The sequence below is a fragment of the Erpetoichthys calabaricus genome, chromosome 3 (assembly GCF_900747795.2).
Source record: "Erpetoichthys calabaricus chromosome 3, fErpCal1.3, whole genome shotgun sequence".
NCBI lineage: Eukaryota > Metazoa > Chordata > Cladistia > Polypteriformes > Polypteridae > Erpetoichthys > Erpetoichthys calabaricus.
In genome coordinates this window covers 218,732,281-218,745,251 of record NC_041396.2, presented here as the reverse complement: position 1 = coordinate 218,745,251, position 12,971 = coordinate 218,732,281, and the positions used below count along the sequence as shown (strand labels likewise).

At 39.4% G+C, this 12,971-nt stretch overlaps 1 protein-coding gene across 3 annotated transcripts in view; it reads right to left on the bottom strand.

Annotated features, from left to right (window-relative positions):
- Nucleotides 1-12,971, bottom strand: part of fam184ab (family with sequence similarity 184 member Ab) — a 642,430-nt gene that overhangs the window by 83,695 nt on the left and 545,764 nt on the right. For all 3 annotated transcript variants that reach the window (XM_028797795.2, XM_028797797.2, XM_028797796.2), the window contains one exon: nt 11,316-11,462. In XM_028797795.2, coding sequence (XP_028653628.2) covers nt 11,316-11,462 — 147 coding nt within the window. The remainder of the gene's footprint in view (nt 1-11,315; nt 11,463-12,971) is intronic.

The following is a 12,971-nucleotide window of genomic DNA, read 5'->3' as shown; positions in this document are numbered from 1 at the left end:
AGTAGTTGAAAAATGGCAGAAAAAAAGCCCAACTGGAGTAATATAGACTTGTGTACTTGGCAATGAAGCACCACATGTGGCGCAGAACTTTAAATCTCAGATTTATTTTCCAAAGATCTAAGAACTGAAGTAAGCTTTCCTTCATATACATCATTGTTCAGAGAATTCTCATGTTTTGCATCTGCCCAAATAGATTTTTTTCTTGCTTATGGGAATGGTATTCATTTTCCCAACAGAGAAACAGAGCAAAGTGTGAAGCCTACAGTAAATAAGGATCTGATTGGAAGCCAATTAGAAGGCCACTGCAGATCTCAGTCAGATTTATGAAGGCATTTACTGCCCAACAAACAGAAGATAATCTTTTTGTAGCCTCCTCTGTGGATTGTGTCAATACTGCAGGCTTTACTTTTATTCCATCATCTTACTAAGCGCAGTGGAAAGTATTGTCTGAAAGTGGAAAAAAAATGTATATATGAAAATATTTTAAATTCTTTGATCTATGTTTTAATAATAACCTGTCAGCTTTTACACTGTGAAATACTAAAAGCCTAACAAAAGAATTTAAACTACAATAACATGAAGAGTCTACTTAATTACACATTAAGCTTTATTTTAAATTAAATACTCAGAGTTAAATTTGTCTCTTTTTTTGTTTCTTAACAATAAAGTGTAGAATTATTAAAAGAACATTAGCCGCATCTAATCTCAACATATGTCTTTTCATAAAAGAAATAAAAATAGTTGCACAAAAATTGGCTCGAACTGGCAATGAATGATAAAGGATTCTTTAGTTTCTACCTAGGTTCATACTTTTTGAATGTTTTTTGTTCTGAATGGAACATCCTTCAACAAAGAAAATAGCAAAAATCAAGGTCTCTGTTGCACTGGCAAAATGCAGTTGGCTTTCAGAAAGCACTTGCGTCAGGCCAGGTTTATTTTTATCTCTGAGCCCTGTTGTTAGCTAGAGCAGGGTATAAATGATTCTTTCAGCCAGGCAAAAAATATTTAAATAATATAAAATAGGCCATCACTTTGGATTGTGCCACATTCTCAGTGCGCAACATGCATTTCATTAATTTGGAGCAGTTTATTTTACATTTTAGGACACAGTATTTTAGATAATGCTGAAACATTTGTACTGCATAATTCTACACAGACAACTGATTGTAAGCATTTCTAAGGTAAAGTTTATTTGAAGAGTTTGAAATGAATGGTTATATATAAGTTACTTTTCTTCTTGTACTGATTAGCAGGTAAGTGTAACAGCATACTATGGGTTGTGGATGCCCCCCAGTCAGCAGAATCACAACAGACTGTTCGTGACCGAATCCAGATTGATGGATATATGTGGCAGATTTAATTAAAGTAAAAGTGGGAAATAAAAATATTTGATAGAATAACACAGTGTCGAGTAAGACACCCGAGTGTACACTTTATGAGGAAAAACTAAGGAGTCATGTAGGACTTGTCACTGTCCACCGCCATTGTGGAGAAGCAATTAAGAAACCGAATAGGATGTTATAATACAAAGCATGATGTGTATAAGACAAATCGGGGAGAGAATTCTTGATTTGTAGTCGGGCCTCATCAGTTTTGGTCTCCATATTGCAAAAACAAATAAAAGCACCAGATAATTTTCAGATCAGAGTGTCTAGACTGATTCTATGACTATGAGTAAGCAGTTAAAGGTACATTTTGCATAAATGTCTGAATGTTTTTCTACTATGGGCATGGTGGCACAGTGGTAGCGCTGCTGCATTGCAGTTAGGAGACCCAGGTTCGCTTCCCGGGTCCTCCCTGCGTGGAGTTTGCATGTTCTCCCCGTGTCTGCATGGGTTTACTCCGGGTGCTCCGGTTTCCTCCCACAGTCTAAAGACATGCAGGTTAGGTGCATTGGTGATTCTAAATTGGCCCCAGTGTGTGCTTGGTGTGTGGGTGTGTGTGTGCGCGCCCTGCCCGGGGTTTGTTTCCTGCCTTGCGCCCTGTGTTGGCTGGGATTGGCTCCAGCAGACCCCCGTGACCCTGTAGTTAGGATATAGCGGGTTGGATAATGGATGGATGGATGTTTTTCTACTTGAAGCAAACCACAGATAGGTAGAATTGTTATGAATCTGATCAGATCACTGTGCAATTATCTTGGATAGTCTGCTGTGAGTACTGTTATTTTGTAATAGTTTATGATGGCTGAGGTAATACTGTGTATAGTAATGATGTCTACTGGAGGTCATGTGATCAGGAAGCATCATAACACTTGGTGTTAGCCTAGAGTCCATACTGAAGACTTACAAATATCCAAACATCTTATGTTAAAATCAAAGCACAATAACAAACCTTGTTCTCTCCTTCTAATATTATAGGAAGCTAGAAGGTGCCTTCAAGAAGATTTTAGCATTAGGACCTGAACTTTGATGCAAACCATCATGCTCTCTCTGCTTACCACTGGTTTTCTGATCCTATTGCCTACCCCTTCACTTACATTTTGCATGTCCATAACAGATCTCTCATCTCCAGTCTGACAGAGATTCACAACACCCTCTCGTTTTAGTTATCAAGTAGTTGAGTAGACCATTGTGTCCTGACCACTGGTTCATGGACTGGTACCATTCCATTGATTATTTTTGCTGGTCTGTGAAAATCATTGAATTTCCTGGTCATGTTTTTGGGCCCTTGAAAACACTTTTCAGATTACATTTTGAATGGAAAATTCCATCATGTTCAGTCTTGATATACGCAACTCCAAGTTGGAACACCCCCTGCATCCCGCTCTCCAATCACATTGCATAGGGGCATCGAAACTCCCAAGGGGGTAACCTGGCCTCCGATCGTATGTCACTAGATCTGAACGCTTGAAACTTAAAGGAAGTTCTGCATCTCCAATTTTGTTAGAAAACATTGATGCTTGAAACTTCCACGGGGGACCCCCACTCCCTAATATAATGTAAATCTGGATAGTGGAATCTCCACTCTATTAAGAAATTAAAGTTAAAAAGAGAGTGCCGGCACTTATGTATTTCTACTTCAGGCACTGTTTGAATAAATTATGATGCAGAGTAAATAAGTTTATTATATTTTCCCCAACCCCCAAGTTTACAATGATTTTCTGAGTTTTCTGCTGGTCCACAAGTCAAAAGAGGATGAAAATCGCCGGAGTACATAGTAGGCTTCTAAATCCTGACTTAATGAGATTTTGGTAATATTAGGTCAATAAGGACTGGCAAACTATGATGGGCTGAATGGTCTGTTCTTGTCAAAATTCTTCTTGTGTTAACTAAACTCTAAATTTTTAATGGACCCCAAATTGTGAACTAATTATTGCTGCTGATGGAATAGACCTTTTGCATTTGCTTATGTTCACCTGCTTGTTAAGTTGCTTTTTTTAAAATCTTAAAAATTAACACCCAAAGAGGCTTTCATTGCTTTTTTTTTGTTTGTTTTTCAAGCAGTCATTAACTATGAGAAGTGAATTGTGACTTGACAGCTAGTCAGTTAACTCAATATAAAATATCTGTTTCAATAAAATATTCTGAGAGAAAGAAGGGGGGGGGGAAGCGAAGGACTGTGAAGTACAAATCTGCTCAAGTGCACAAAAAATGATCTCAGAAAAGAATGACCATTAATGTTAGAAATTGCAGACAAAGCAAAATGAGGACATTAAAAAGCCATAAAATTGAGTAACGTTTTGTGAACAGCAAGTATTGGCGTCTATTTAAAAAAAATTAATTTGGGTGAACACCCACAGACCCCATGACCTGCAAGAAGCCAGTATATCCAGTGACCTCCAAACAACGTCTTATTAAACCCTCTTGCTGTGGTTAATTATGTAAAAATAAGGCCAGTTTTTGCCTTCCTTCTTTATCATTTTGCAGTTTCTTCACAATTAATGATGGAGGGCATGATATTATAATCCCCTTGAAAGCAAAGTGAACTACTGTATATAAAGCAAGAAAACGAGTAGAGAAAGTGAGCTGAGGTGCACACTTTGTGATGTTCTTGAACTATGATTACTTAACTAATTTTAGCTCTGTTTTGCTTGTTTTTGACCTTTCCTCTGGAACAAAGGTTTTGGATGCATTTTGTTCAAAAGTTACCAATCATTCCTGCATCAGCTTGCTACTTAAAATATCACCCTTGCATTCTAACTCAGACCTTCCTCATGGAATGTTCTGATGCAGGTTTTTCTGTCTAGTATTTAACATGGAGCCTTAAACAATTACTGTCAATTTTCAGTAGTCTGACCTCCAGTAGCACATTGATAGGTGGTGAATTATAATCTATATATATATAAGTTGATGTATGTGTGAGTGTATGTATGTATATTACAGCATCACTTCCGAATGGCTGGAGCGATTTTCATGAAACTTGGTACATGTTTCTCATTGGTTGATTAAAAATACTGTAGGGTGAAATCAACCCTAACTCACCCCCTTGTGGTGCGCTCTTGTATGCATGTTATCATCCAGTTGACATTCGGATTGACCACCAGAGGGCGAACTGCAGGTGACTGCCAACATTCTTTATGTTTGAGTACCACCGTACCCCTGTTGCTTTTGAAATTAAATAGAGTTGTCCGGTTCTAAGCGTCAATTGGATAATAACGTACATACAAGACCGCAAGACAAGCACATTAGTGAGTCCTCATTGTTTGTTAGTCATTATTATCCAACCCGCTATATCCTAACACAGGGTCACAGGGGTCTGCTGGAGCCAATCCCAGCCAACACAGGGTGCAAAACAGAAACAAATGTTGGGCAGGGCGCCAGCCCACCTCAGGGCACACACACACCCACACACTAGGGACAATTTAGGATCGCCAATGCACCTAACCAGCATGTCTTTGGACTGTGGGAGGAAACCGGAGCACCCAGAGGAAACCCATGCAAACTCCACGCAGGGAGGACCCGGGAAGCGAACCCAGGTCTCCTTACTGTGAGGCAGCAGTGCTATCACTGCACCACATGTGCCGCCCTCATTGTTTGTTAATTTATTTTTAAAGTTGTTTTTTTTAATTATATTTTTCTCAAACAATTAATAAAAAAAACACTTTATTTTCCTCCCGGGCAACGCTGCGTATTTCAGCTAGTAAAAAACACCTGCTACCTACTGTCAAATTTGGTGGAGGTTCCATCATGCTGTGGGGCAGTGTGGCTAGTTCAGGGACTGGGGCCCTTGTTAAAGTCAAGGGTCATATGAATTCAACCCAATATCAACAAATTCTTCAAGATAATGTTCAAGCATCAGTCACAAAGTTGAAGTTACGCAGGGGTTGGATATTCCAACAAGACAATGACCCAAAACACAGTTTGAAATCTACAAAGGCATTCATGCAGAGGGAGAAGTACAATGTTCTGGAATGGCCGTGACAGTCCCCTGACTTGAATATCATGGAAAATCTATGGGATGATTTGAAGCAGGCTGTCCATGCTCGGCAGCCATCAAATTTAACTGAACTGGAGAGATTTTGTATGGAAGAATGGTCAGAAATACCTCCATCCAGAATCCAGACACTCATCAAAGGCTATAGGAGGCGTCTAGAGGCTGTTATATTTGCAAAAGAAGTCAACTAAGTATTGATGTAATATCTGTCTAATTTTGTTATAATGCATTTTGCATATTTTCTGTTAATCCAATAAACTTAATGTCACTGCTGAAATATTACTGTTTCCATAAGGCATGTCATATATTAAAAGGAGCTCAGCCAATGATAAACAAAAATCCAAAGAATTAAGAGGGGTTCCCAAACTTTTTCATATGACTGTAAATAATCCATAAAATCAGTGTCTGTCTGTGAATTAAAATTCAAGAATTAATCAAACAATAAAACCGGAATAAAACCAGGCAGATATCAGGTACTTCCTGCTGTATCTCCAGCTGTCTCTCTGAGCTCAGCATGTCTTCTTTCCTTGTCTCCCCCAGCTTACCACAATGGTCATGCAGCCGGCAGAGACATCAGCAGCTGTGGTCTCCACTTCTGACTCTCATCCCAACTGCCTCCATTGGCATCTGACAAAACACTCCAAGCTGGCAGTCCCTCCGTCTCCCACTACGCTATCCTAGCATCTTCTGGATCCCTAGGAGGGCTCCACCACCATCATAGCCTATTCCTCTATAATTATTCGGTGGGAACAGCCCACGCTGGAGTGCCAAGCGCTTGTTCCTCTGCTGGGCTACCAACTGCTCTGCCTCTTCTCACTCTTACTGGCTCAGTCACCTGGTACTGCCCTTTCAGTCCCGGTTCTCTCTTGTACTGTTCCATTCTTGATTTCTCTCTTGTCCTCCTCAGGCTTCTGTATACACTTTCAACAGATGCAGGTGTGCTGGCGCTGATTACAGCCTCCCGAGTGCTAATGAGGCATTCGACTGAACCGAGTGACCTGCACACTTAGCTGATCACCTCAATTCACACCCCAGAATCACTGCGGCACACTACCATACACATACCTCCACTCCGCATAACAGCACAATCACCATGAACGCTGCTTTACTGCACAGCCAGCTGGACCTGCTATATTGAGACGTTAATGCCTTTAAATGTAAACCTGTTGTACATCTTCACAGGTCTCCCCATCTCACTACCACCTACAAGCCTGGTATTGACAGTAGCAGCTCTTCATTACCCAATCCAGTAAGTTGTTATATGTGTTTGGGGGGATTTGCTGTTTATTTATTATAATATTTATCTATATGTATTTCCGGAGATTTTGGAAACTTTTAATTTTCCCTCGAGAACAAATACAGTTAATATAACCTAATCTAATCTAATAATGCTACCAACTTTTGCCACACTGTCTTTATGCAGGAAAGATTATCACAAAAACTTCTGTAAATAGCAATGTTGCATGTTTTGCACTTACTGAACTAAGGGCTATCTACATATACTGTAGTGTGTATAAAGCCAGCTGATAATATTTCTGCATTCTTCACCATCATTTTTGACCATCTACAATAAATGTATATTTAACAGAAACTGTTTAACAAAGATTTTTGTATGAGTGGGCTGTCAGATCTCCAACAGTGTAACAGGAGAACTGACATCTTGTGAAGTGTGTTAACATAAATATTTTGTATGGCTTACCTACATGATGGACATATATTGGAAAGGATTCAATTATGTCAAATAATAAAGTTTTCATTTCTGGGTGAGCTTAAAAAAGCCAATCACAAATCACAGTATGGTATCTTAAGGAATGTACTGCAAGAACAATGTGGTTCCAGGGTTACTGCTGCACGACATTCAGCCCCTGTAATTAGGAAGCGAAATTATTAGTACCAGACATATTCAGCCAGTTGAAGTACCAGAGGCAGGATATGATGGTGGAATTTAATATCTCAATACGCTGATGCCTGGGCACTTCAAACAGTGTTTGTCAAGCATAGTTCACAGGAAAAAGATTCAGGGGAAGACTCAGGATATACCTGAAGGATTATATAAGGAGTGTTACAAAAGTCTTTAACCTTCATTTCAGATGACATTAATTTGGACATCACGTTTATTCTTTCCTGAGTTTACACAACATTCTTAGCCATAGGAAGTGTTGGCAAGTGGTACGAGGGGGAAGAGTGAGAGGAGTGGAGGTCACCCATTCCTGATTCTGAACTAGACATTTTTCCATCATGACAATGCGCTGGTTCACACTGCAAAGCTGACTATTGAAAACCTTGGAGAAATCTGGCATCAAGCTGGTTGAACCCCCTCCTTATTCAACCAGTTTAGGACCTTGTGGTTTCTGGTTGTTCCCAAAAATCAATGAACTTTTGCATGGAAAAGTTTTAGAGAAGCATGATGAATTGATTGATGTGGTGAATGAGAAACTTGAGAGCGTAACTCAAGGTGACTTTGCTGCTTGCTTTGACAAATGGCAAGTGCATTGAGCTTGAGGGTGACTATGTGGAAAAGGCTTGAATGCTTTGATGAAGTCAACAATAAATGAGCTTTCACTGGGGAATAAGGTTTTGTTTTAATATTTCTTTCATGAAAGGCTGAGGACTTTTGCAGCACCCCTTGTATATTTTTGCTGGCTTTGGAATGTCTGAGGATTTCCCCCAAGTATAAATGACTGTTGTTGAAGATAGGGTGGCCTGGTGTGTCCAACTGAACATGTTAATGACGAGTGGATTAAAGTGAAGTAAGGTGAGTTGGTGACTATACCTTTTGTGAATATTTCTTTCTAAACTTAAGCATTATACTGAAATCAAATTTTGAACAATGAGTTTTTGACAGATTTACATATTCTACACATCCTTTAGTACCAGCAAGCCCATGATTCTCGAAAGAATCGCAAATCCAAGAATGGCAATCACTTTCTGTTCCCTCCGATACTTGGAGGGATGAAATATCATGGAAGATGTGTGCGTCCTGAGAAAGTTCATTTAATTAAATAAACATATTTGTACTAAAGCAGTTTCTTTTTGGAGCTGTGACTCATCTGCGCCTTCGTTTAATGTTTTTATCCATGCAGTCTCTTTTTTGTTTTTCTATGGCTGTGTCGTCAGCGAGAAGTCATTTGATGACGGCTGCGGATTCGCGTGCTGAAGTGACCATGGCGGCGGATCCGGTGCGGTGGTGTGGGCGGTCGCATTCGGGCGGCTGTACAACCTGGCGTGCACGCTTTACCTCAGGTTTAGTTCACAGGTCGTAGCCATGGTAAAGTTTTCATTTAATTAAATAAACATATTTGTACTAAAGCGGTTTCTTTGTGTGGGCGCCTTCGTTCATTGTTTTTATCCATATGGGCTCGTTTACAGGTCATAGCCATACGGGTTCGTGTTTGTATTACTAATCGTTGAGCTCCTTCCATTTGGAGCCGTGACTCCTGTGTCAGAAGCGCGTTGTGGGCGCGTTTGTTCATTGTGTTTATCCATACGGGCTTGTTTTGTATTTCCGTTAGTTGAGCTCTTTCATTGTGAAGCCGTGACGTCTTTGCTTCTGGTGTGTCTGAAACGTGTCGTAGGAGCCTCTGTGTATTGTTTTTATCCATGCGGTCTCGTCTTTGTTCTGTGGCTGTGTCATTAGGTAGAAGTCGTTTACTGTTAGGAAGCATACTCCAATTTACACACACTGACTGCTGGCACAGTGGATTAGAGCAGGTGTAGTTTACAGGTCGTGGTGTTTGGGCGCCACGCACTGACTCTGGGAACAACAGGCTCGGTTTTGTATTACAAATCGTTGAGCTCTTTCCATTTGGAGCCGTGACTCCTTTGCCTCTGCTGACACCGACTGCTGGCACAGTGGATTAGAGCAAGTTTAGTTTACAGGTTGTGTTGTTTGGGTGCCACCTACCGACTCTGGGAAGCCGCTGGGTTTGACTCTGGGGCGCTGCGGAGCAGTGCGCATGCGCTTCGGTGCGTCCGCTGTCCGTGCATAAATTAAACTGTGGTTTAGTAATATAGATAATTTCCTGTATGATATCTGCGTTTGTATGTACAGTATGTGTGTCAGTATTCACTAACGGACATTCTATTTTTTCCATGTTATATCTTAAAAATACGACAGAATGCCCAGTGGAGCCTGGGTGGGCTTTTGCTAGTAGAACCCCAGAGGTTTTTCTCCCCATTGAGTTTTTTTTGCTCTTCCCTCTGACCCCCTAGTATAATTGATTATTTGTTTGTCCTAGTTTCCACTTTCTAGTTTTTGTGAAGGACCTTGAACTATATTTTGTATTGGAAGGTGCTATATAAATAAATATTGTTTTTGCTGTTGTTGTTGTCTCTGCCATGAATCAAGAGTTTAAAGTAAAATTTTCTAACAATTTTTGTAATCCTGAAATGCTAGATGCGTATTGATTTTAAACAAAATTGTTTGATTTTGTCATTTTTATTTCTGGAAGTGACTCTAGTGAGAGTGAGTATCACCAGTGAGAGAACCTGACATTTCTACTTATTGATATCTCATTTAAATTCAGTGCCCTTACTCCTAATATACACTGAAACTGTGTTTATTTCTGTCAAGTGAGCATTGATATTGCTTCTTTTATTTATAAATTTGGAACACAGAGCACAGACATGATGTAACTGAGAACTACTCAAGATCATGTGCCTCTCCTCTGCATTGTGGGGGTCAGGGAAAGGTGTAAGGCACCCTTGTCTGAGCGGTTAGCCACTGTCACCTGACACATGTAATGATGTGATTGATGTTACAATGAATAATACAAGCCATATGAAACACTAAGGGTTCTGCCAGCTATTTTACCAACAAGTCAGCCACCACGTACAGCACCATAATGTCCGGCAAAGCTGCTTTGCCTCAGAATAAATGAATCATGGGTTGACTCAGTCCAACAAGCCACAACATTTGTCAGTCTCATCTTGGCATCACTGATGACTTGTGCGTCAATTAAATTTAACTTCTTAGGGTTAACAAAAGTAGTTTCATTTTTGCTAGGTACCTTTATTGTACAGTAATATGAGTGCAGTAAAGAGTTCTGATTGTGTCAAGGGAACTACATACTGCTGGAAATTGCCTTTATGTGTTAGCAAACACTAGTTACGTTTAATTTATGTTACACGTAGTGCCTCATTGGTCAGTCAATGGCTTCCAGATGGAGTGAAGCTCAGCTGAGATATTCTTGACCTGGTGGAAAGTTCCCTGAGAAGTGAAGCTGATATAAACTGACGAAAAACCAAAAAGGTTCTTCAGTGCAAATAAGTAGCATTTGCCCTCTTAAAAGGGAACTAAAATAAAATCTGTACACCATAATTACCTCTTTTGAGGTGTAATATGTGTGTCACGTCAATACACATTATAATAATGGCTCGATGATATGAATTATTATGCGTGAGTTGTCATTTAGCTGGTTTAGTTGATCAAGGGTGTCATCATTTCAAGGTCAAATTGTTGTAAATAGCATGTTCCCCTGTCAATTTCTCTTTTAGTAATCCTGAGATTTTCATGGAAATCTGTGTATGTGAAGAGAGAAGCCTGAAATGTGTGTACATACTGTAGTTTTGTACGTTTTATAGATCTGACCCCAGGATCCCATCTGTGTCTTAAAAACAGTTACTGATCTTCTTGTTTTAGTGACTTAAGAATGATCCAAGTAAATTACAGTACTGCAGTTTCAAATTGTTTTACCAGCAAAAGTGGATCCACATTTGTAAAGTAATTGTTGTGATGTCTTATCATTCAGTTTAGTTTAAATAAAGTAAATATCTCTCACTGTGTTTCTTCAAGTTTGATTTCTCCTAGCAGCACCTCTGAACCAATTCATTTAACTGCAGAGATCCTTCTATTTCACTGTCCTTTTGTAGCTAAATTCACATAAGGAAATTATTATAAGAAACAATGCAATTCACCAGCGTAATAAAAGAATGCTACGTACAATATTTGCAAAGCTGCTATCTTGTCTTTTAGGAGCTCTTGAGCCTTGTTGAAGTCAGACACCATATTCTGATTATCTCGGATATGGGCTGCAGTCATTTCAGTCAACTCTCTCTCGTGTCTTTTTGTCAGCTCCTGTTCATGGACCCTATGAAGGAAGAGGAAGATGGCTTCAGTAAAGCTTCAAAAAGTGTTACATAAATTACAACTAAGATATCTAAATCTATAGCATTAATGCAGGCTTTGTGCTAGCCAATAAAATACTTAAAATCATCAGACTCTTTTCAAGCACTACTTCAAATTACAGTAAAGCGTATTCATTCTTATATACAGTGCTTGTTACTCTATAGGTTGTTTCACGGTAATCTAGTTATGACTCTTTACATCTCCATGTCATATTGACCATTTGACTGTTGTCCTAATCATATTAGAATAAATGCCCTGGAAGTAATTGTTATTCATCCATGTAAAGAATGATTAATAGTTTAACACTAGAATTACCAGAGCCAATGAAAAAACTCGTAAATCCGGCCCACCTTAAATCCCTTCGCATCTCTCCGTCAGCCTCTTTTGTCTTCTAAATGTGTCGATAAGCCCAAGCAGCAAGCAGCCTGCTATACCATTCCCCCTACCACCTCAGAACGGGCAAGAAGTTCTCCCAGTTCCTGCCTTGACTGATTATCTGGGAGTGAGCTACCCAGAATTGTAAGGGGAAATAATCTGATGTGTTTTGTGTCTACAAGAATCTATGTAAACACATTGTTAAAACAGAAACGGTTTTCATGTTTTAGTAATAAATGACAAAATGTAGACATGCACTCTATAATGTGTGAAGGCTGATGGCCAAATATCAAATAAACACTTTCACAAAAGGTGCAAGTACAATACGACAGCTTCCGTGGTGCAGCGGTTAGATCTGCCGACTTATAATTCGGAGGTCGTGAGTTCGAAACCATCTCCCCCGCAAATTTACTGTTTTGAGTAGTGAGCTGCTCTTATTGTTAATATTATACAATAAAAACATACATTTGATTTGTGTCTGTAACATCCAGTGTAAATTTATAGTACTTGTAAAAGTTAGCGTTTTTTTTTCACTTTTACTTTCTAAGTCACGATCACAATACATATACTATTGCCCCCCCAGGGATCTGACGCAGTTACTTTTTATTTGAAACTGGAAATAACTGTAGACGTGAGTGGTGTTTTGAGACAATGGAACTGGAAATTCTCTGATCTGGCGGGATAAAAGCTGACACACAAACACTGGTGAATCTGCCTTCTTCGTATCTCACCGTCACTTGATTTTTTTTTTTCCAGTTTCATTGAGTGTTCCTGCTCACGCTGAATTAGTATGCACCTTATGATGTCAAAGCCGCACTGACAAAAAACAGAGACATAGGTATATATGATATTTAGAATAACTCATTTTATGACCTGTACAGTACATTTCGGAAAACATTGTGGCACGGATGCAACATTATTCATATTCATTCACAAGCCTTCTTGCGCTTGTAATCAGTGACCACATTTTTTTTTTTCGATCTTGCCCATGCAGTCTTCACATGTTGGTGCACGGTGCCGTTTCTTTTGTACTCCAGGACATGAAGAGGAAAAGGCGTTTTCATATAGTATTGCATTAGTGCGATGATGTTTTCTG